This window comes from Hypanus sabinus, chromosome 5 (genome assembly GCF_030144855.1).
Source record: "Hypanus sabinus isolate sHypSab1 chromosome 5, sHypSab1.hap1, whole genome shotgun sequence".
Classification (NCBI taxonomy): Eukaryota; Metazoa; Chordata; class Chondrichthyes; order Myliobatiformes; family Dasyatidae; genus Hypanus; species Hypanus sabinus.
In genome coordinates this window covers 163,190,683-163,215,670 of record NC_082710.1, presented here as the reverse complement: position 1 = coordinate 163,215,670, position 24,988 = coordinate 163,190,683, and the positions used below count along the sequence as shown (strand labels likewise).

Below are 24,988 nucleotides of genomic sequence, written 5' to 3'. Positions count from 1 at the left end.
ATATAAACAATAGAAGCGAGCAACAACAACAGCATTCAGAACCAAATTGAGTCTTTAGATCCAAATCCCTGGAACAGCCTGGAGTAGGCCCAAAGCCTCAGTATTCACTTCATCATTTTAACGGGGTAAATAGCTGCACAGACAAGAAGCACAGCAACCGGGGGCAGTCTCACAGCCTTAGCGTCACAGAGAGAGAAACCCCCAGACTATCTGAGCCAGTGTTTAAATTCAAAGTTCAAAGGACATTTTATTATCAAAGTATGTATACATTTTACAACATTGAGATTCGTCTCCTAACAGACAGCCATTAAACAACGAAACACAAACACTGACCCCATATATCTGAAAAAAATCTTACACCCAATGTGTAGATAATTAAAAGAAACATGTCCAGAGGAGAGTAAAAGAATAAATTAACCCACAAAAAAGACCTTTGAGCCTCCAAACCTCAGTGGTTGAAGATGTTGGTACTTCGCACTGGAAACCAGCCCTGCTGCTGGTGAATCACTACGGGCTGAGATATAGCTTTCGAAAGAGCTGTTCTCGACCTCTCCATAACGGCTCATTGCCCGGAGTGATCCAACCTCGTCCGACTCTCAACTTCCTGCCTTTCCAGTCTATATGGGCCGGCATTTAGATGGTCCAAACAGTGGATTGTACCTCAGATTAGGAGCCTTGAAAACACTGCCCATGATTCGGTTCAGACCCGGATTTTGCTGCTGAAGAAGCTGTCCTCGACCTCTCCAATTTGTCTCAGTGGTTAGAGTGATCCATCCTCACACCCGGTTAGTTGGACGGGCATCGAACTCCTCTCTTCCGTCTTCTCCCCTCCGAATCATTCACTCCAACCAGCACGGCTCCAACTCCAAGTGGGTTGATTTTGCAGCACACCAACAGGGCACATCCCGTGAAATTTGCTTTGCCTTTGCTCGCTTCTTCATTGCTTGTGGTAATTTACCACAATTTATTTAAAATAAAGTGTTATTAATAATGGTTTTAATTGAATTCCTTTGCTTTTGAACTAACAGTGAGCTGTCTCATGCCTTCGGTAGCGCCATCTTAAACTGGAAAGGTGAAAGGTGAAAGTTTAAGAGGAAACTTGTTCATTCTGAGGGTTGTGAGATTCTGCATCGAAGTTGCCAGCACAAGTGGTGCATGTGAGCTCGATTTCAAAGTTTAAGGGAAGTTTGGATAGGTACATGGTTGGTAGGGTATGAGGGCTATGGTCCAGTGCAGGTGGATGGGAGTAGGCAGTTTAAATGGTTCAGCATAGACTAGATGGGCCAAAGGTCCATGTTTCTGTGCTGTACTTTTCTATGACTCTATAGGTCCTGGCAACATCCTTACACAAGTCTCCTGTGCACACTTTCCAGCTGATGGCATCTCTCCTGTAGGAGGGTGACCAAAACTGCTTCACTACTGTAACAGGACTGGGAACCCAGACAGTCAAGCATCAAATTTCCCTCTGATTTAGGAGATGCCAACAAGGATTTGTAATGAGGAAAGGGAGGCTGGTGATGGAGAAACTCAATTACAATGACAGTGGGAATCTTGAAGTTGGATGTGGGGTGGGGGAGTGGTTAGTGGTTGGTCTATGAGAGGGGTAATGTTGGAGGTTTAATAGGTGGAAGATCAGTCCTGTCAAATTTGTTAACATTCAGAACTGGAAGGGAAATTGCTAATGAATGGAAGGTATGCTTCATGGGTAAGTTTAATGTGGGGAGGTAGTGAGACCTGAAATTTATTTTTACACAAACATTCACAGTTTGGTTCATATTGTTGAAAAACATCAAGGTGATGACCTGGGGGATAACTTTGGATTCTAGTTTATCATCAAACAGTTCAGTGAGCAAGAGTTGAATCTTTTTGTGATTAGTTAAACCAGTTTATCAGACAGGTGTTCAGGCCTGTTAATCTTGAGTGTATAGTGATGGAAGTTGTGCCAATGGGCAGAGTCTCAGGTGAATGAGTTATAGTTATAATGGGGAAAGGGATTTGGTGATATGAAGAGGGTTTGATTCAACACCTCAGTAACTCCTGCAATGTGGACGATAAGGTTGGGAATGTGAAAGAGCATTTGTGAGGAAATTGAGAGAAATTCTTTTTCAGTAATGTGGGGTCTGAAGTGGGTGGGAATTTAGGTGGTGGGTGCAAAATAAGAAAAAAGCACTTCCACCCCCCCCCCCCTTTCTTGACAGCAATTGGAAATGACCAGAAACCACTACAAGAGAGGTGTCCTTGGATCGTGTGCACTGCTCACCACTGGATGTCCTGGACAACCTCTCCCCTTATCTGTATGAAATATCCCAGCATTTGGACAGTTCAGCCTGTACCCTTGAGCTGTTTAGTTTCAATGTTGGAATAAGCCACTGCCTGATGCTGTGAGCAGCTGTTCCAGTCCTTGGTATCAGAACAGGATTCACAGTCAAACAGTGGAACCTCAGTGTTACAGCTGGGGTTGGTTTTTGTTAACACTGGCAACTTGATGTCAGTCTCAGCCCTTGAGATCATGAGGGAATACAGCAGAGAATATCGACAGTGGCTGTTGCCTTATCTGCTGGACATGTCCAGAGGGAAGCTGCAGTCTATCTGTTTCCACGTGCACAGTCACTGGCTGAGGGTTTATCTAAGTTATCAAATGTAAAACAAATGCTGGTAGCAGCCACAAACTGTGTTTTGTGTCTCTCTGAGCTCCCCATTTGCTGCAGTGGTGAGTGAACTCCTGAACCTCCTTCAATCCAAAGCTCTGACATCTGATCCATTTCAGAGTTGTTTGGGTTGCTTGATGTTTAGGACATGCAATATCATCACCAATCGAAACAACCTGAGTCAAGCTCTGTTACCGGGACATTTGTCCATTGATGCATGTGTTACATCATTCATATTGTGTGGTTATCAAATGTTGTCAATTTCTTTTTATTTTTGAAAAGATTCTAAGATGATCACAATTTGGTGGAAGTTGAAAGCCGTCTGTGATCTTGTTCTCATCAATTGTTTCATCATTGCCTGGATCGTCAGTGCTACGACCTTAGGTATGTGGTCAAATAAACTTGTATGAAAATGATGAACTCATTTCTCTGCAGGGTGGTTGGAATGCATTGAGTATCTCAGTCAGTACATTGTAAGATGCTTTATCGGGACCACCAGCATCTGCAGTCCTCAGCCCCACAACTGGGTGACAATGATCATTATGTATGTGTCAAATAACCACATGCATGTCAATGTTCCCTCCAAGAAACTGTGCATTCTCTCCTCGAATGTACCCCAACCACATCATTTATATCAGCAAGAACTCCTTCTTGTAATGGGAAAAATTAGTTGACAAAGTGTGGAATGGAGTCAGTAAGCAATTGTACCCACCCAACCCTGCGAGGATTAATGACTGAGCCCAGTTATCAGTGGTAGATGAATCAGAAACTGATGATTTGAGATTGAAGTTGGGTGATTCAGTGACTTTCCAGCGAAATATTGGGACAACTCCATGACCAATCATTGTGGATGTCAGGAGAGTCAAACCATGGACCATGTGGGATGTCTGGCTGCAGTGTCATGCACTCCTCAAGGTGTGGCCATTGGAACACCAGAAGATGCAGCCAGTGCAGAATATTGACAGCAAGTGACCAGGATAGATTAGACTGCAGGAAATAATTCAGGACTGGAATAACAGGTCAGCGTGTTGTTATCCCACATCGGAGGCCATGCAGAGTCAGTTGGTTCAGTCATGTAGACAAAGTTAGCAAGTCTGGGCAGAGGTTGGTACATTTCCTGCCCTGTGGAGATAAGTGGAATAGTTTGGTTGATTTTAACAATAGACAACTGTTATGGTCATTTCTATGATCAATTGTTATGTTTACTTATTTAAATTTATTTTTAATTACAGGCCTTTCCACCACGGGAACTATCAGTATCGTCTTGTCAATCGTACTGCCAGTTGTGTTCATTTTAATTCTGATGTGCCTGGCCATTAAAAAGGATTTGGATGCAGGTATCTGTCATTATATTTTCACTCTTGTGTATCAACTCCAGTCACATCTCCAAGTAATTTTAGACTCATTTTAATAAAAAGATAGAAAATAAAAAACCCTGAATAATCCTCACCCCCACCAAACCCTCTGGATTCCTGTGACCTGTGGGATGAAATTGTCTGACATCTTTCCCAGTTATGAAATTCTGATGTACAGTGTCACCACAGCTGGAATGATTCTGGAGTCGCCTCTGATCTGACTCCAGAGGGTCTTTAGAAAAAGTAGTCTGGAGAGGAAGGTGTCTCAGCTCACTGGTGTTTGATCATGGTGTTGTCAAATTTCAGCATCATATCAGGTTGGTGTAAAGGATCCCAATGATGGTGAGGGGAGTGAGTGAGTGTTTGGGGCCTTTCAGTTGGGTGTGGGAAGGCCTCTCCTTCAGGCTGTTAATAATCTTGCTTACATATTTGATTAAATATTCTTGTTTCAGACTGATGCAGCTAAAAAGCACAACTACTTCCAAGGTCAGTACAGTCAACAAACATGTCTTAATGCATTTAAACTAACTATTGCTGCTTAAAACTGACGGAAACAACTCTGATTGTGGATGGAAGTGCCCACGGAGGAAGCATGGTGTAGATCGGGGTTACAAAGTGTGTTTAAGGAAACGGGGATTTAAACTCCCAATGCCGACTCTTGCTGGCAAACATTCAGTCTCCAGTGAACAAAATCGATGATCTCCGAGCCAGGGTGCTGAATCAGAGGGACATTAGGACCACGTGTGTCCTTTGTTTCACGGAATCCTGGTTAACCCCTTCCGTACCGAATGCAGCGATTCAGATTGATGGGTTTACTGTACACCATCAAGATAGATCTATAGAGTCTCTCAGAAGCAGAGGTGGAGGAGTATGCCTCATGATCAACTCCTCTTGGTTCACAAATATATCAGTGCTGTCCCAATTCTGCTCACCAGGCCTGGAATATCTAGCAGTTAAGTGCCGTCCTTTTGACCAACCACGGGAGTTCTCCGGGGTCATTCTGGTAGTGATATACATTCCACCTCAGGCCAATGTCCATCAGGCTTTGGATGATCTGAACAACGGGATCAACATGCACGAAACAGCGCATCCTCATGTCTTCACCATTGTTTCGGGACATTTTAACCAGGCCAGTCTGAAAAAAATCACTAAGCAATTACCATCAACAGATCACTTGCAATACCAGAGGAAACAACACACTGGACCACTATTACACCACCATCAAAAATGCCTACCGTGCTATTCCACGCCCTCACTCCGGGAAGTCTGATCACCTGGCTGTACCTCTACTCCCTGAGTATAGGTAGAGACTGAAGACTGAAGCACCAGTAGTGAGGACCAAGAAGGTTTGGACAAGGGGAGCACAGGAATGCCTACAGGACTACCTTGAATCAGTGGACGGGACTATATTCTGGGATTCATCTTTGAACCTGGATGAGTATGCTGCAGTTGTTACTAAGTACATCAAACCCTGTGTGCATGAGTGTGTGCCTACAAAGACTTACTGCACATTCTCAAACCAAAAGCCATGGATGAACCAGGAGGTACGTCGTCTGCTGAAGGCTAGATCTGTGACATTCCAGACTGCTGATCCAGACCTGTACCAGAAAACCAGGTATGATTTGCGGAGGAACGAGGAAATCTGCAGGCGCTGGAAATTCCAGCAACACACACAAAATACTGGCGGAACGCAGCAGGCCAGGCAGCATCTATAGGAAGAAGTACTGTCGACTTTTTAGTCCGAGACCCTTCGTCAGGACTAACTAAAAGAAGAGATAGTAAGAGATTTGAAAGTGGGAGGGGGAGATCCAAAATATAAGAGAAAACAGTAGGGGGAGGAATAAAGCTAAGAGCTGGAAAGGTGATTGGCAAAAGGGATACAAGGCTGGAGAAGGGAGAGGATCATGGGACAGGAGGCCTCGGGAAAAAGAAAGGGAGAGGGGAGCACCAGAGGAAGATGAACAGGAAAGGAGTTATTGTGAGAGGGACAGAGAGAGTAAAAACAGAGAGAAAAAAGGGGGGAATAATAAATGAATGAATGAATGATGGGGTAGAAGGTGAGGGGGACATTAACGGAAGTTAGAGAAGTCAATGTTCATGCCTTCAGGTTGGAGGCTACCTAGCCGGTATAAAAGATTTTGTTCCTCCAACCTGAGTGTGGCTTCACCTTGACAGTAGAGGAGGCCATGGATAGACATATCAGAATGCGAATGGGACGTGGAATTAAAATGTGTGGCCACTGGGAGATCCTGCTTTCTCTGGCGGTCGGAGCATAGGTATTCAGCGAAACGGTCTCCCAGTCTGCGTCAGGTCTCACCAATATATAAAAGGTTGCATTGGGAGCACCAGAAGCACCAGAGCCGTAGAAGAATAACGTGAGTTACCTTAATGACGATCGCCCGGTAGCACTCACATCGACAGCGATGAAATGCTTTCAGAGGTTGGTCAAGACTAGACTGAACTCCTGCCTCAGCAAGGACCTGGAGCTGTTGCAATTTGCCTATCGCCATCATAGATCAATGGCAGATTCAATCTCAGTGGCTTTCCACACAGCTTTAGACCACCTGGACAACAGAAACACCTGTGTCAGGAAGCTGTTCATTGACTATAGCTCAGCATTTAATACCATCATTCCCACAATCCTGATTGAGAAATTGCAAAACCTGGGCTTCTGTACCTTCGTCTGCAATTGAATCCTCCACTTCCTAACCAGAAGACCACAATCTGTGCGGATTGGTGATAATATATCCTCCTCGCTGACGATTAACACTGGTGCACCTCAGTGGTGTGTGCTTAGCCCACTGTTCTACTCTCTGTATACCCATGACTGTGTGGCTAGGCATACCTCAAATGCCATCTATAAATTTGCTAACGATGCAACCATTGTTGGTAGAATCTCAGATGGTGATGAGAGGGTGTACAGGAGTGAGATATGCCAACTAGTGGAGTGGTCCCACAGCAACAACCTGGCACTCCATGTCAGTAAGATGAAAGAGCTGATTGTGGACTTCAGGAAGGGTAAGATGAAGGAACACATACCAATCCTCATAGAGGGATCAGAAGTGGAGAGAGTGAGCAGCTTCAAGTTCCTGGGTGTCAAGATCTCTGAGGATCTAACCTGGTCCCAACATATCGATGCGGTTATAAAGAAGGCAAGACAGTGGCGATACTTCATTAGGAGTTTGAAGAGATTTGTGAACAAATACACTGAAAAACTTCTATAGAAGTACAGTGGAGAGCATTCTGACAGGCTGCGACACTGTCTGGTGAGGGGGTGGGGGGGGGGGGGAGCTACTGCACAGGACCGAAAGAAGCTGCAGAGGTTTCTAAATTTAGTCAGCAACATCTTGGTTAACAGCCTACAAAGTACCCAGGACATCTTCAGGGTGCGGTGTCTCAGCAAGGCAGCGTCTGTTATTAAGGACCCCCAGCGCCCAGTCCATGCCCTTTTCTCACTGTTATCATCAGGAAGGAGGTACAGAAGCCTGAAGGCACACACTCAGCAATTCAGGAACAGCTTCTTCCCCTCTGTCATCCCATTCCTAAATGGACATTGAACCCTTGGATGCCACCTCACTTTATTTTTAAAATATAGTATTTCTGGTTTTTTGCACAATTTTTAATCTGTTCAATACTGTGATGACCCACTTCCCAGCGCACTCAAACCGGCTCACAAAGGGGCTAGGGCCGGCATTGAGGCCGGTCCCAAAGAGGGCGCCAAGCCTGCTTCACCAGCAAGGGGAAAAGCCCGCGCGGGATGGGACTGTGAATACGCGACCCCTACAGCGTTCCCGCCCGGGGAGGGCGGGATTAGGGAGGCTTTAAAGTGAGGCCGCGAAGTTTGAATAAATCTTTTTTGCAACTGCAGCTCATCGACTACGTGTCGTTATTTCAGCGCTGCGTGTAGCACACCGCTACAATTGGTGACCCCGACGGCCCAAACGATATGGGGACCAGAGATGAACAACGCCGCATCTGTTCATGCAGTTTCGTTAAAACCGCCAAGCTTCTGGATGCTGCGACCTCGCCTATGGTTCCAGCAAGCAGAAGCCCAATTCCACACTCGACAGATAACTTCGGATGACACACGTTACTACTACGTGGTGAGCTCCCTCGACCAGGAGACAGCCACCCAGGTTGAGGAGTTCATACAATCGCCCCCAGCGGACGGCAAATACACGGAATTCAAAGCCTTGCTCATAAGGACTTTTGGACTCTCACGGCGCGAGCGAGCTGCCCGCTTACTGCACCTAGATGGTTTGGGAGACAGACTGCTGTCGGCTTTGATGAACGAGATGCTGTCCCTGGCCGGAGGACACAAGCCCTGCCTCATGTTTGAGCAGGCATTCCTGGAGCAGCTGCCCGAGGACATACGCCTGCTGCTGTCCGACGCGGATATCAGCGAACCCCGGAAGGTGACGGCCCGGGCGGGCTTGCTGTGGAAAGCCAAGAAGGTGAGTGGGGCGTCCGTCGCACAGATCACCAGGCCATATTCCCAGCAGCAAACCAGACCAGGCCCGGCCGCAGAGCCCGCTAACCCCAGAGGCAGGGGTGAGGAGGCCAACGAACAATGGTGCTTCTACCACCAGCGGTGGGGCGCAGAAGCCCGCCGCTGTAGCCCGCCCTGCAAGTTCCCGGGAAACGCCAGGGCCAGCCGCCGCTGATGGCTACAGTGGCTGGCCATCGGGATAGCCTCCTGTATGTGTGGGAAAAGCGGTCGGGACGGCGCTTTTTGGTTGACACCAGAGCCGAGATCAGTGTCTTACCTCTGTTGAGTTACGACACCCGCAACAGGGCACCCTGAGGGCCGTGAACGGCAGCACAGTAAGGACCTACGGCACCCGTACGGTGCGGCTACAGTTTGGCTCCAGCCGGTTCACGTGGGACTTCACACTGGCCGCCGAAGCCCAACCGCTTCTGGGTGCGGATTTTTTGCGGGCTCACAGTCTACTGGTCAACCTGCAAGGGACGAGACTGGTCCACGCCGAGACCTTTCAAACGTTCTCCCTGGGTGAAGCCCAGTTGCCGGCCCCACACTGAGACTCCATCACGCTGTCCGACAACAACTTCACCAGAGTCGTGGCGGATTTCCCAACGGTTCTGACACCGCAGTTCACGGCAGCCATGCCCAGACACGGCGTACAGCACCACATCCCAACACAAGGTCCACCCCTCCACGCACGTGCTCGAAGGCTTCCCCCGGACAAGCTCCGACTGGTGAAGGAGGTGTTCAAGAGGATGGAGGAATTGGGGATCATATGGCGGTCCGACAGCCCATGGGCCTCCCCCCTGCACATGGTGCCTAAAGGACCAGGGGGCTGGAGACCGTGCGGCGACTACCGCATGCGTGTAGCACCACTACAATACTGTATAAAGTATATTGAATATGATTTATTTATTTATTTTTCTTCTATTTTATGTTTGCATTGAACTGCTGCTGCCAAGTTAACAAATTTCACGTCACATGTTGGTGATAATAAACCTGATTCTGATTTTTGTTTTCAACCTTCCAATGAATTAATGCAAGGGAAACCCACCTTCTCCCTCTTCCTCCTCAAGTTATAAACCATTCAAAGTTCAAAATATCGACATTCCTTCCTCATGGCCTAACTTTTGCAAGTCCTGGCTAAGTTCACTTTGAGAATAACTGAACCACACAGACTATAGTTATCCAAGAACAGTACCAGTAGCTACTGGTGTTTGTAGTGTAAATGTTCTCTGCTGATTCACAGACTAATTACCAAATAAAGTCTGTCACCGAGAGACAGGAGTCAGGAAAAGGGCAGATGACCCTAGGTTTGGTCAGGGAGTTGTGTATTAAAGAAGAGTTTAATGGATCAGGGAGGGATAGAGAGCTTTATTGGGGGTAAATTCAAGATAAGGAACAAGACAGCTCAAAGCACAAAGTGATGACGATCAGGTTGTCTCAGGTGGACAGGAGGAAAGGGATGCAGAAATACAGAAACTTGTAGACTGAGAGAGACGGGGAGTGAAATGTAAAGTCAAAGGGGTCTGAAAGAACAGATCAGCATTTTAATATTGAGCCATTGTCTGAGGGAGAACTATGTGGGGCAGTAAACTGGGTACATTACCATCACCAGGGAAGAGGTACTGAGCACATTGTCAGAGCTTCCATCTGCCGAGTCCCAGGTCAAGATGGACTTCATCCTGGGGTCTAAAAGAATGAACTAGAGTTGTAATTTATGATCCGTATTAATTTTCTCAAGTTCTCTTGATTGGGAGAAGGTTCCATTAGATTTGAAATCCATTTGACACTCCTCAGCCCTCTTCCCTAAATGGTCAAAAATCCCCCTGCAACCCACAATAAACACACTCACTATCAACGACAACACCTAATTTTGTGTAATATGCAAACTTATTGATCAAGCCTTGCGTTTTTGCATCCAAATCACTGATAAAAATATCAAATAACAAGAGTCCCTACACTGACACCTGCATCACACCACGAGTCACCAGCTTCTATAATGGAAAACAATTTTCTAACTCGGAGCCAATTTTGAATCCCCCTGGAAGCCCCTGGGTTCATGTCAGGATCATGTCAAAATAGATAACATTCATTGTCCTATCTACCCTTTTGGTTATCTCTTCAAAAAAACTCTGAACGATTCATCAACCATGACTTCCTGTACATAAAGCTGTGATGTCTCCTCCTAATCAGATTTTGTCTAATGAAATCCTGGTAGATCCTGTCTCTCAGAATCCCCTCCAGTAACTTCCCCACCACTGATGTCAGATGACCAGGCTGTAGTTCCCGGGCTTGTCCTTGCTGCCCCTCTTAAACAACAGACCAACACCCAGCATCATCATGAGAACAACAGAGGTTCCAGTGGGAGGCTCACCATCCCCCTGTGAGGGTAAACAGACAGGGAGTATCTGTGGCTTTACCAGAATCACCCACATTCTCAGAACCAGTGTGGAGGAAGTGTTGCACGTTGAGAGATCTCCACTTTTGGATGAGATATTAAGCCAGAGTCCCGTCTGCCTCCTTCGGGAAGGTGTAAATGATCCTTTGGTGTTATTTCTGTTACAAAGGATGAACAACTCTGATGGGCAGAAGGGTGCAGAGTGGCCCATGCCCCCCTTTTTTGGAGAATCGCAAATCGCTACTATTTCGATGCTGCTAACAAGGAAGTAAGAGAGACAAAAGGAAATCTGCCAGGGCAGTTGTTATTGATAGCAGCTCATGAAAGAGAAAGAGAGAGAGAGACACAGCTGAGAGTTACCCAGGGTGGATCGTCTCCTAGTGACAAAAGAGGAGATTTACTGCTATTGTCTTTTGGAGAAGGATTGTTTACTTGGTCCTGTTCGATTCATTGAAACCCCTCGGGACAACCAGAGTGGGCTGGTTTGATGGGTTACATCATCCCAACCTGATTGACACCTGAGTGGGGATAAAAATGAGGTCTGGGGTAACACCCCTCAGACACACCAGGAGAAATGCTAGTGAGCAGCAGAAACCCACAAGACAGTGTGGGACATCGGAGACTGAACGAAGGGTCGGTAAATTTTAACTCTCAGTGTTTATAGCGAGACTGGTGGGGGTGTGTGTGTGTGTCCACCCTTGCCTGGGTGACGAGTCCACCACTGAAGAACGGTCTAGCTAAAGGACGGAGGGGTCACACTTGAATGGCCACAACAACGACACATCGACGGATCAAAATCGTAAAGGAAGGTTGGCAAAGACCATAGCTGTTACTGTTTGCGCGCTCTCTTTCTCTAGCCTCTCTCTCTCCAACAATTGCAACACATCGACCAACAACTACCGCAGCCTGCATGAACTGAACTGAACTTTATATTTCCATCTGACAATTCATTATCCCCTAGGCAACGATAGAGCTTGTTTTATTATTGATTATTATTATACCCGCACTTTTAGGTTTAGTATTGCTAACGTGTATTATCTGTATATTTGCATTGATATTGATTTGTATATTTTTACTAATAAACACTGTTGAAAATAGTAGCACCAGACTCCAACGGACACTTCTATCTTTGCTGGTAAGACACCCAGTTACGGGGTTCGTAACATTTCCAAATGAGCAAAGGATTTCTCGCCAGTATCGGAAAAATAATTCTGTTAACCAACATCACAAAGCCATCTTTTATGTAACTGTTTGTTCCTTCCCCCAAGCTATCAGACTCCTCAATACCCGAAGCCTGGACTGACGCCTTGCCCTTTGTCCTGTTTATTATTTATTGTAATGCTGGTACTGTTTTTGTGCACTTTATGCAGTCCAGTGTAGGTCTGTAGTCTAGTGTAGCTTTCCCTGTGTTTTTTTATTATGTAGTTCAGTCTAGTTTGTTGTACTGTGTCATGTAAACCATGGTCCTGAAAAACATTGTCTCATTTTTACAATGCACTGTACCAGCAGTTATGGTCGAAATGACAATAAAAGTTGACTTGACTTGACAAAGCCAGCTTTGACATGACTGTTTGTTCAGCCTTACTCAGTACAAACTGAGTCTCATTCCCTCCAACAGTGACGGCACTTAAAGTACTTCACTGTCTGGACCAGAGACTGGTAAAAGATGCTGTGAGATTACAGGTTCTGTTTCTCACGTGGAGAAGTTCACTCTGCCCCCGCTCACAGGAGTTGGCTGAATTTTTCAGTTCCTGTGTGATGTCATTGAAACGATATGAAGAATGTAAAGAGCTGTCAGACACACTCCTGTTCCTGGCACGATGCAACATCAGACCCTGATATCTGAAATAAAGTCGCTGGTGACAATCAGTCTGATGTGCAGGTGTCAGTCAGCTGTCTGGGCATCAACCTGCCCTTCACAAGGAGACTTTCTCTCCTCGAATGTGCCCCTGACCAGATTGTGGATATCAGCCTGAGCTCCTCTGGCTCAATGAGTGGGAGAACTTTAGTGACAAAATGTGGAATCGAGCCAGAGGTTGAGAGTTTCAGTGACTTTCCAGTGAAATTGTGGGGTAACTCCATAACCAATTTTTGTGGAAGTTGGGAAAATGAAACACTGGATCATGTGGGTCAGTGTAGTGCACTCCCAGAGGAGTGGCCATTGCAACACCAGAAGGAGCAGCTGGTGCAGAATATTGGCAGGAGGTGACCTGGAAAGATTGGACTGGAGACCTCTGAGGACAACTGATCAGGGTCGTGAATTTTCTGTTCCAGGTTTCCCACCGTACAGGACATGCAGTCGATAAGACTGGGCAGAGGTTGGCACATACCCGTCTCCGCAGGGTGAAAGTGGAACAGTTTGGTTGTTTGCAACATTGTGCAGCTGTTACGGTCATTTCTCTGGTGAATTGTTACATGTTTTCTTATTTGAATTTATTTTCACTTGCAGGTGATTCCATCAAGGACACTTTAATTGCAGCCTTGCTGCTCGTTGGCCTGATGTTGCCATTGGTGAATGTTCTGCTTCTGCTTTACTTGATCTACAAGAAGATTTTCGATGAAGGTCTGTGACTTTGTGTAACTTACCTTTGTTTCTAAGCTGGAGAGTATGGGTGAGGGTGATGTGTGGACGTGAAACTTGGCAAGGAGATGGGGTAGAATATAGAGACAGAGGAATCTGGAGACAGATACAATTTTCAGTACTGGAGTGATGTGTAACATTTCGAAGGGTTGATCCTGTGGGCAGATTGAAGGAGGAGAGACAGATGTATGATCTCGATCACAACCATCACGGCATCCTGATAAGTTGCTGCAGAAGTTAAAGGATGGAACTAAGGCATTATTTTTACATTCAGGATAATCTTTCAACACGTTTACATAAAGTGTTCCAGCATGTGGACTGTTCAGCCTGCACCCTCGTGGAGTTCAGTTTTCAATTTGAACCAGAACACTGTCCGATGCCATTGAACAGCTGGAAACAGTGATGTTGTGATTCTCTGCATCAGAACAGGCTGTACTGTCAGACATGGAACTCAGTCACTGGCAAAATGTTTAATTGCCATCCTCCAGGTCACTGGGATAATTCAGCAGAACTGATTTACAGTGGCCTGATATCCCATCCACTGGATGCACCCACGGACAAACTACAGAGTACCTGTCATTTCCACATGTGATGCCTGTGGGTCAGTAAGTGACCAAATGTAGTGTTTCCAGAGGGAACCAGAAGATGCTTTTGGTCCCTCCCTGGTCTCTCCACTTGTTGCCAGTGTGTGAGAGCTCTCTGAACCTCCTTCAGTCCAATGCTTGAATGTCTGGTCCAGTTCTGAGCTGGTTGATTGCCTCATGTTAGGACACTGAATATCACAATGAACCTGACCAAGCCCGGGTTCATCTCTGTTCACTGCAGCACTTCATTGATGCAAGTTTTGAATAAATTGTGTAGATTGTAACTCAGGGGGATTACTACCATCAGGGAGGAGGCACAGGAGCCTGAAGACACACATCCAATGATTTAGGAACAGCTTCATCCCCTCTGTCATCAGATTTCTGAACGGTCCGTGAACCCGTGAAGATAATCTCACTATTTTTGCTCTCTCTTTCACAACTACATATCTCAGTGTAATTTATAGTCTATTTCATTTATTGCTCTGTACTGTTGCCACAAAACAACAAATTTCATGACACATGTCAGTGATGATTATCCTGAGTCTGAATTCAGATTCTGAGAATTTCAAATGTTTTTAATTTCATTTTTTAGATTGGGTTTTCTTCCAGACTGGTTTCTTTAACATGGTATTCTTACTTGGCATTTCTGTCAGCAATTCGATTCCAGGTAAGTGCTCGAACATTATTCTGTATTTACATGAAATGATGTACTTGGTACTGAGCAGAGGGATAGAATGAAGTGACTCTGTCAGAACATTGTGAGCTGCTTCATCAGGACCGCAAACACATACAGTCCTTGGCCCCACAGCTGAGGATGGGGAAACCTGCTGGAGGTTTAAAATATCTGAATGTCCATTTTAGTTTAAATCTCTGTTCAGAAACACTGGCCGCACAATAGTTCAGACAGGCAACGATCTACTACCTGTAGTCTGTATAGAGTCCATGAAGTTGAAGCCATTTTGCCTTGCTTCTATAGCCTCTGTGTCTGTCTGCTGAGTAAATACAGATGTAAAATATGCATTTAAGATCTCCTCGATCACTTTTGGCTCCACACATGTATTACCATTCTGATCTTCCAGAGGACCAATTTTGTCACTTGAAATCCTTTTGCTCTGAACATATCTGTAGAGTCCCTCAGGATTCTCCTTTTCCTCGTCTGCTAAAGCAACCTCAAGCCTTCTTTTCACCCTCCTGATTTCTTTCTTAACTCTTCTCTCATTTCTTATACTCCATCAGCCCCTCATTTGTTCTTACCTGCCTATACCTGCAATGTTCCTCTTTCTTTTTCTTAAACAAGGCCTCAATATCTCCTGAGAACCAAAGTTCCCACACCTGTTATCTTTATCTTTTATTTGGACAGGCTCTGTATTCTCAAAACTTTATTTTTGAAGACCTCCCACTTACCATGTGCACATTTGCCAGAAAAATTCCTGTCTGAATCCACACTTACTAGATCTTCTCTTATACCATCAAAACTGGCCTTTTTCCAATTTAGAAACTTAACCTGCAGACCAGACCTATCTTTCTGCATATTTTCTTCAAAGCTAATGACATTGTGATTACGAGATGCAAAGTGTTCTCCTACACACACTTCTGTCACCTTTTCTATCTCATTCCCTAACAGCAGATCATGTATCACACATTCTTTCGTTGGAACTTCTAATACTGATTAAGAAAATTTCCTGAACACATCTGACAAACTCTATCCAGTATGGTCCTTTGGTATTATGGGAGTCCAAGTCAATATATTGAAAGCTAAAATCAGCAACTATAACAACCTTATATTTCTTGCAACAGTCTGCGATCTCTCCATAAATTTGTTCCTCTAAACCCCACAGACTTTCGTATAATCTGTAATGTGCCCCATTAACGTGTGCACACTTTACTTATTCCTCAGTTCCACCATAATGCCTCACTAGATGAGTTCTCCAGTTAGGCCTGGCTGAACAGTGCCAGGATATTATCCTTCAATAGTAAAATATCCCCACCTCCTTTAATCCCTCCCACTCTGTTGTGTCTAAAACAATGGAACCCCAGAATATTGAGCTGCCAGTCCTGCCCCTCCTGCAACCAAGTCTCCCTAATGGCTGCAATAGCATATTCCCAGGTGTTGATCCATGCTGTGAGCTCATCTGCCTTTCCTGTGATACTTCTTACATTGAAGTATACACAGTTCAGGACATCAGTCGCTTCATGTTCAAACTTTCGATTCCCGTCTGTCCGCACAACGTCTCCACTATCTGTTCTGACACTCTGGTTCCCATCCAGATGCAACTCCAGTTTAACAACTCCTCCTCAACCCCGTGCAGCACTCGAAAACTTTCCCACTCGGATATTAGTCGCCCTCCAGTTCAGGTGCAAACTGTGACTTCTGTATGGATCTCATTTTCCCTGGAAGAGAGCCCAATGGTCCAAGAATCTGACGCCCTCCCTCCTACACCAACTCCCTAGCCATGTGTTAAACTGTATAATCTTCCTATTTCTGGCCTCACTCACACGTGGCCTGAGTAGCAATCCTGAGATCACAACCTGGAAGTTCTGTCCTCAACTTAGCACCGAACTCCTGAACTCTCTTTGCAGAACCTTTTCACTCTTCCTACCTACATGGACCACGACTTCTGTTTCACCTTCCACAGATGCTACACAAACTGCTGTGTGTTTCCAACATTTTCATTTTTTTATTAAACACGGAGCTGATAGATTCTAAGTAGTAAATATTGTTACGTACCCGTAATGAATCAAAAGAACCAGCAGAAATGGAACACACCTGGAGTCTGGTTTTACTAGAAACAAAACACTATTTATTAGTATCTACGTAGTGTGTAGGCCTCCGTTAGTCTCGATAGACCGTGGATTTACAGCTTGGAAAGTTTCCAGGGCGCAAGCCTGGGCAAGGTTTCTTCATGGAAGACGGGCAGTTGACCAAACTGCAAGTCTCCCCTCTCCACGCCACCGATGTTGTCCAAGGGAAGCGCATTAGGTCCCATGCAGCTTGGCACCGGTGTCATCGCAGAGCAATGTGTGGTTAAGTGCCTTGCTCAAGGACACACACGCAGCCTCAGCCAAGGCTCGAACTAGCGGCCTTCAGACAACTAGACGAACTCCGTAACCACTTGGCCACACGCCAACACTATCTGCCTAGTATAGTATTACAAAACCAGATAAGTCAAACAGGTTAGCAAAGTTTATGCATATATAAGTGTGGAAATATAAAACCCCAAACTTCTTTAAGCTTAGGTGGTAAGTTTTACAGTCTTATGATGGTGTGTAAAGAAAGTTCAGTTCAATGCATGAGATTACTGTTGTTGGGAAGAGAAAGAGATTTGTAATCCAAAGGTGAATGTTGTGAGAAGGCAATTACGTCGAGATTCCACGACAGCAATACAAAATAACAATAGCAGTAGGTTTTATCTGCAAAGTTGTTCCACTCCACACACGAAGTATCACCGGCAGTTATCTTCAACGAATATCCTTTCAAAAGAAATGTACCACACCTGAATTCAGCTACGGAACATCTCAAAGTGGTGGCCACAGGACACTCAAACAGAATCCACGTGTGGATTATCACCAACAGTAGCTTATCGCAAACGGGACCATCTTCAAGGGAACCACCACCCAGGCAAGGGTCGACACACCGGTAGATTCCACAGGGTCACCCCAAACACACAACGTGATCGCCACCTATCCAGTTCCACGACATACGAAATAACTCCAACAGTGATTTGCCACAGGGGTGCCTTTCTTCAGTGAAATACCACACGCAGACAAAGGGTAAACACACACGTGGTACTCACAAAGGTTTTCCCCTCACCAGAGAACCCACTCCTGTAGATTAACTAAGTGACAATCACACTTCCGTAGCTGAATGGAAACAAACTCACCCTTCGGGGCTACTTAGAGAGAGAGTCCAAACAGTGATGTCTTTGTCACTGGGCTTCTTCTGTTCCAAACCTCCTTCTCCTCTCTTCTCTTCCTGCAAACTTGTTCTAGTTGCAGAAAACTTGTGAGAGTCATATATCAAATACTCAGGATCGATCTTAACACACCCCTTTTGGGCCACTGAAAGTTTAAACCAGCGACTGACTCACTGGTGTCTTTCATTGACCGAATCCATCTTGACTCTCACTGTATGTGTCTGTGTCTATAAGAGGAATCACCTGACCCTGCTTATTCAAAACAAGCTGCCACTTGTATGAACAATCACTGCTCACCATAGCAACCCAGCATTTCTGCAGTCAGTAGAAATACAAAAAAAAACAAAAGTTAGTCTCAATTCTTTTGGCATTTTAAAGTGACAGACCACAGGAAAAAAAATGAACCCTAGGGGTACATAACAATATCTAAAAGCACCAGTGATCCAGTACCCACGGGAGAGCTGAGTTTCTAATTATTGATTAATGTAATGTAATAAACGGATACTGAAATTCTTCAAAACTGGAGGTTGCAAGTTCCAATGAGAGGCAGGAGCTTCTGATAGTGAACTCATCAAAATTTGGCCATCTCAACACCAGAAGGAGCACCCAGTGCAGAATATTGACAGCAGGTAACAGGGAAATACTGGCGGAGGAAGAGAGAGTGAGTCAGTCTATTCTTGGCCGGTGTAACAAATCAGTGGCTTGTTCACCCAGCACAGCAGGTCGAGTCAGTCGGTGCAGACCAGAAGTCAAGGTTGACAAGACTGGGCAGTGATGAGCACATCTCTTCCCTGCAGGAGATAAGCGGAACAAACTGATTGTGGCGACAATTAGCAGCTCTCCTGCTCATTTTTCTGGTGTGTTGTTGCACGTTTGCTGATTTGAATGTATTTGTAATTGCAGGTTTTTACAGCGAGGACACTGTCACATTTGCTACGTCAATCACAATGGTGGTGTTGCTTGTAGTGGCTGTTATTTCATTTGTGATTTTATGGTGGAAAGGTAAGTGTTATTGTCTGCACTTGGGTTTAAACTTCAGGCATCTCTCCAAGGAAACTGAAGTTAATTTTAAAATAAAAATCTCCCCCCCCCCCACTCTGGGTCCCTGAGACATGAGGGTTGAAATTCCCCTGTATTTTTGCCCAGTTGTGGAGTGGTGTTTCACAGTGACACCACTGCTGGAACGATTCCGGAGTCACCTCTGACCTCGCGTCAGAGATGGTACTTGAAGGTAAAATGTCTCAACTCAATATATGCACCTTGTTATTGGTTAATTTATTTATGGTGATATTATTTTGTGTTATGCACGTGAGTTACATGTACTGTGTTGTGAACATTAATCCAGAGGAAAGTGGTCTCATTTGATGGTATACATGTATACAGTTGAATGACAATAACTTGAAAGTTGCTCATTAATCCTGATGAAGGGGAGGTGAGAGAGTGGTAAAGCCCCTCCTCATGACATGGATTTTAGCAAAGTTTTGTTAAAGTTCCTCATGGCGTACTCAAGAAACTAAATGTCCACGGGATCCAAGAAAAGATGGTGATGGAATAAAAATTGGTTGAGAGGGAGGAAGCAAACAGTGAGGATCAATGGGAGTTTCAGTGTCTGGAGGGCCATGTGTGGTGAGTTAAGCAGGGCTCAGTAATGGGTCCCTTGTTGTTTAAGGTTCATGTCAATGATTTGAACTTGAACTGAGGAACACGATCAGGAAGTTTCCTGTTGATCACAATATCAGCAGTTTGGTTGACAGTGAAGAAGAAAGGTCTGGGTCACAGGAAGATATCAACAGTCTCCTTGGATACACAAAAGAGGAAATGTTTTCAGCAGTGCTTTTGGAGAGGGCAAACTAGGCAAAGGAACAAACAGTAAACAGAAGACTAAGGCATGAAGAGGAACTGACAACTCTCAATGTTCATGTGCACAGATCCCAGGAAGATGGGTTGCTAGGTTACCTGGTTTCTGTCAATTGCAGTTGCATAAGTGTGGTAGACATGATGTGGATGTGGAGAGAAATGATTTCAAGGAGAAGTAATCAGGAATGGAGAGCTGAGTGAACTGGTATAGATGGGCTGAATGGCCTCCTTCCATGTGGTAAGGAAAGTTGGTCTTGCCTTTTGTTTTGTGCAGAGCTGGTGATGGGAGATGTGAAAGGGTGAGGAACAATACCTGAGGAGAGGGAACTATTAGCAATGGCATTAACATTGGAACCAGGAGAGGAGGTTGGTGATGATCAGGATCTAACAGAAGGAGGGTTTAGCATGAAAAAGAAAGGGATAGAATCCAGACTCAGTGGATACAAAGATAGGTGGAGGGGCCAGTCGTGCTGAGGAAAAAGAGAGTCTGCAGAGAGACTTGGATAGATTGGGAGAATGGGCAAAGAAGTGGCAAATGAAATACGATGTTGGAAAGTGTATGGTCATGCACTTTGGTAGGAGAAATAAATGGACAGACTATTATTTAAATGGGGAGAGAATTCAAAGTTCTGCGATGCAACGGGGCTTGCGAGTCCTCATTCTTAAGGTTAACCTCCAGGTTGAGTCGGTGGTGAAGAAGGCGAATGCACTGTTGGCATTCATTTCTAGAGGAATAGAACTTAAGAGCAGGGATGTGATGTTGAGGCTCCAGGCACTGGTAAGTCCTCACTTGGAATACTGTGTGCAGTTTCGGGCTCCTTATTTAAGAAATGATGTGCTGAAGTTGGAGAGGGTTCAGAGAATATTCACTAGAATGATTCCGGGAATGAGAGGGTTAACCTATGAGGAACGTTTGACCGCTCTTGGACTGTACTCCTTGGAGTTTAGAAGAATGAGGGGGACCTCATAGAAACATTTTGAATGTTGAAAGGCATGGACAGAGTGGATGTGGCAAAGTTGTTTCCCATGGTGGGGGAGTCTAGTACGAGAGGACATCTCTTGAGGATTGAAGGGAGCACATTCAGAATGGAGATGTGAAGAAATTTTATTAGCCAGTGGGTGGTGAATCTGTGGAATTTGTTATCACAGGTGGCAGTGGAGGCCAAGTCATTGGGTATATTTAAGGCAGAGATTCATAGGTATCTGAGTAGCCAGGGCATCAAAGGTTATGTTGAGAAGGCGGGGGAGTGGGTCTAAATGGGAGAATGGATCAGCTCATGATAAAATGGCAGAGGAGACTTGATGGGCCGAATGGCTGACTTCTGCTCCCTTGTCTCATGGTCTTATGGTCAATACAATTTCAACACCAGGACATCGAGGGACATTTGGGAGGGTTGGTTCAGTGGGCAAAGGGAAGTAGGGAAACTGCAGGGGCAGATGCACAGTCTGAATCCCAGACATTCATGGGCTCAGTGCACATTGTTAGAATATTTCAGCATGGTGAATTGTGGAAACAGTGGTGAATTAGGGGTTCACTTTGCGTTTCTGCATAGTCTTTGAATAAACAATTGGTGAAGGAGAGCAGGACCTGATGATGCTGAATAGGGTGCAGCCAGATCTGACGATGGGCGTTTAAAGCCATTTTTCACTGAGGACACACCCACACTTGCATCTCTCATTTGAGGGAGAGCAGATGGAGGCTCCACCACAGCAGACACTCAGATGAGGGATGAATGTAGGTTTTCACAAATAAAATGAAGTGAGACATTTTATGTTTAATGAAACCCATAACACATTTTATTCAACTCCCAAACCAACACACAAAAACGTGCTAAAACTCTTTACATAATAATGTCATCTCATCAGACCAGCCTCTTAAAGTGAAACCCCAACTCAATGTCGATGGTTCTGAATTATGTACATTTCTGCCAATCACGTTACCCTACACAGGCCCCTCTGGGATTAACTAAAACCAGCATTGTGAGCCTGTCTGAAGCTCGGATCAGCAGCCCGGCTCGGGTCCTGTGCTCGTCCAGAGGTGATGGCAGGGGCATGGCAGTGGAATACTCCAAATCTCGGTGGGCTGGTTTAAGGCGATCTTCTGAAATATGTTCAGGTTTCTCCCTCATATCAATGATAAAAGTCTTTTCCCTCCATTCCAAACGCAGAATGGGCCATCGTAAGGGGGCCTAAGGGGATGCTGGTTTGTATCAGGGCGGACAGAAACAAACGAGGTGGAAAATAGGTCAACAGGAACCTGAATGAATTATTTTGTAGCCTGGGGAAAATACTCACTCAGGACAACAAATACCTTTTCGGGTCTTTAATTCCTTCATCTGTTTCAGATATTTTAATGCAGAAAGAGGAATCAAAATAATAAAAAAAATGGATTTAAAGAAATGCACAGGTCCTGCTGTTACAATCTCAGCTTAACTTTGGTCCACGCACTTGTGTGTCAACTAGTTACATATGCAGTATGAAAATAAATTAAACAAAATATACAAAACCAATGCTGTAGTGGCAATTCTGAAAAAACAATACAAACAACAATACAAACACCAACCCTGTACGCTGTAGACAACATCAAAAATATGAATAATTACATCTCACCTTCACTGAGACGTACACTCACTTTGACACACACCTGCTTAACTTCCAAACACGTACAGGCTGGACCCTGAAACGAATTCTCCTCACTCACGGTACTTCGCAGAACCACTCCATCCTGTGCCGATACCTTACTTGTGAAAATCTGGGAAAAGCAGCTCCCAGCACTCGATGTTTGTCTTTGCAGAACTTTGTAACTCTTCCCTGTGCATAATGACGTCACTGTTTTCTCTTAAAGGCACAGGCAGCTATTTTAGTGTTACCAGGGTGAATGAACAAATACACTTTTAACAATAAAAAATTATATTCAACAGTCACTTGGTTACATTCTCCCCTGCAAACAGGTATTTTTAACCTCTTTAACTGCTTCTCTGAATAGAACTGAACCTTGACCGGCCAGTATCTGTGACACTGCTGCAGGACTTATGGAGGCCACATCTCGGACTGACCTTGGTTCGTGATGTGGGTTAGAGTGCTGTCCAGCATTTACTCTTTTACTCCTGTGGGGTACTACAACAGGAGGACCACCAACATCTGACCCTGTATCATCAGTCACAGGTCCTAGGGTCTCAGTTCCAGACATTCTTACAGTTCCAGAAGATATGCTGTCAAGGCTGGAGTCAAGATTCTGTACACCCTGTTCTGACACATCTTCTACCAATATCACATCATTCTCTAAATCCTCAGAATCTGATTCATGTCCCAGGGACATGAGTTTATAGTCTCCTTTGAGGAACTGGGGTGGGAAGGTTCTCACAGGGCCTGATGTCCACCCTGTTCACCCTCCTGATCGACCCTCCCTCCAAAGGTTCCACAGTGGTCAGAATGCAGGAACACCGTACTTCAGAAACCATTCGCTCAAGAGCACCTTTGCTGTGGTATCCGCCTTTTGATCTTGAACTGGGAATGCTTGGGTGAATTTTGTAAAAATGTCTGTGACTACTCAGACATTCTCATGCCCATCAGCTGTGAGTTCAAGCACAGTGAAATCTACAGCAACAACTTTGAGCGGCCCAGAAGCAAGAAATAATTTCATGGAGGGGACGGATTTTAAGGTGAGGCATCTCAGTTAACACACAATGCGGACAATTTTTGATCCACCGTGCCACATCCTCGTGCATGTCCACCCAAAAACATCTGCTTCTCAACAAGTGTGGAGTAGGCTCTATGCCTTGATGCCCCATAGAGTCATGTACATACCCAAACACTTTACTCCTCAAGCTGGTAGGTAGCAGAAGCTGATAACACTCCCCGTGCTTCTCATCCTCAAATACACGATACTGTAACTCCTTACACTCCCTGATCAATACGTGGGAGCGGGAACTCTCATCAGTACACGGAACAGGAACGCATCATTATCGGTCTTAAGATTCGGTCTCCGATAATCTACACAGTCTTATGCTGCCGTCAGTCTCCACTATGAAAGGGTGTGTGAAATTGGCATAGCTGAGGATGGGTGAAATGGCTGTTTTTTCTTTGAGCAAGTCAAAGGCAGTTTGACATTCTTCTGTCCAAGACTGTTTTAACAGCTGGTTTGTTTTACTTGGACTCCCTGCATTAAAACACAAATTCACTACATCATGCAGCGGACCTGCAATCTTGGAAAATCCCTGAATGAGCCATCTAAAATAACTGCAAACGCTGATAAATGATAAGTTTTTGATTGTAGATGGTACTGGCCATTGTGGAACAGCTGAGACCTTCTCGGGATCTGTGTCTATCCCCTTGGTTGATATCTGGTGTCCTAAGATCTTAGCCTCTGACTGCAGAAAATGACATTTTTCCAATTTCACCTTCAGACCAGTTTCCTTAAGGTGCTGAAGCTCAGTGTCGAGCCTCTTCAAGTGTTCATGGAAAGTCTGTGAATGCATCAGAATGTCATCCAGGTACACAAGCATACTTCGGAAATCGTAGTGATTCATGGTTGCCTGCACGAGTCCTTGAAAAGTCACCGGCCCATTGCAGACTCCAAATGACATGTGAAGATATTCATATAGAACAAACGGGGACGAAAAGCAGTCTGATGCCTATCACACTCCTCTACCACTACTCGGTGGTAACCACTCGTGAGGTCTATTGTCGAGAAAGATTGCACTCTCCACAGAGCATCAAGACTCTCATCAATACGGGGGACCCGGGAATGTGTCCTATTTGGTCTTGAGATTCAGTCTCCAATAACCTACACACAGTCTTATGCTGCCATCATCCTTCTGTACCAACACTACAGGTGAGGCATACACACTATTGCTCCTTCTGTACCAACACTACAGGTGAGGCATACACACTATTGCCCCTTCTGTACCAACACTACAGCTGAGGCATACACACTATTGCTCCTTCTGTAGCAACACTACAGGTGAGGCATACACACTATTGCTCTCCTGAATCACACCCTTCTTCAACAAGTTTGAGATGTGCTCTTTCACTTCACTGTACTGACTGGGCGGAACAGGACAGTGTGGCTGTGAAACAGGGTCATCATCAATTAAGTGAATTTCATGCTTGACCTTGTCAGTGTACCCAAGGTCTTCATCTTCATCTGCAAAGATATCCAGGTA

General features: G+C 45.1%; 1 protein-coding gene across 1 annotated transcript in view; it reads left to right on the top strand.

The window, feature by feature from the left end:
• The first annotated feature begins 2,932 nt into the window (after nucleotides 1–2,932).
• The window catches only part of LOC132394808 (uncharacterized), a 42,596-nt gene continuing 20,540 nt past the window's right edge, over nucleotides 2,933–24,988 (top strand). Inside the window, exons 1-5 of the mRNA XM_059971214.1 lie at nucleotides 2,933–3,032; nucleotides 3,881–3,985; nucleotides 13,337–13,450; nucleotides 14,645–14,719; nucleotides 18,870–18,968. Of these exons, the coding sequence (XP_059827197.1) occupies nucleotides 2,939–3,032; nucleotides 3,881–3,985; nucleotides 13,337–13,450; nucleotides 14,645–14,719; nucleotides 18,870–18,968 (487 nt within the window). The 5' untranslated portion in view covers nucleotides 2,933–2,938. The remainder of the gene's footprint in view (nucleotides 3,033–3,880; nucleotides 3,986–13,336; nucleotides 13,451–14,644; nucleotides 14,720–18,869; nucleotides 18,969–24,988) is intronic.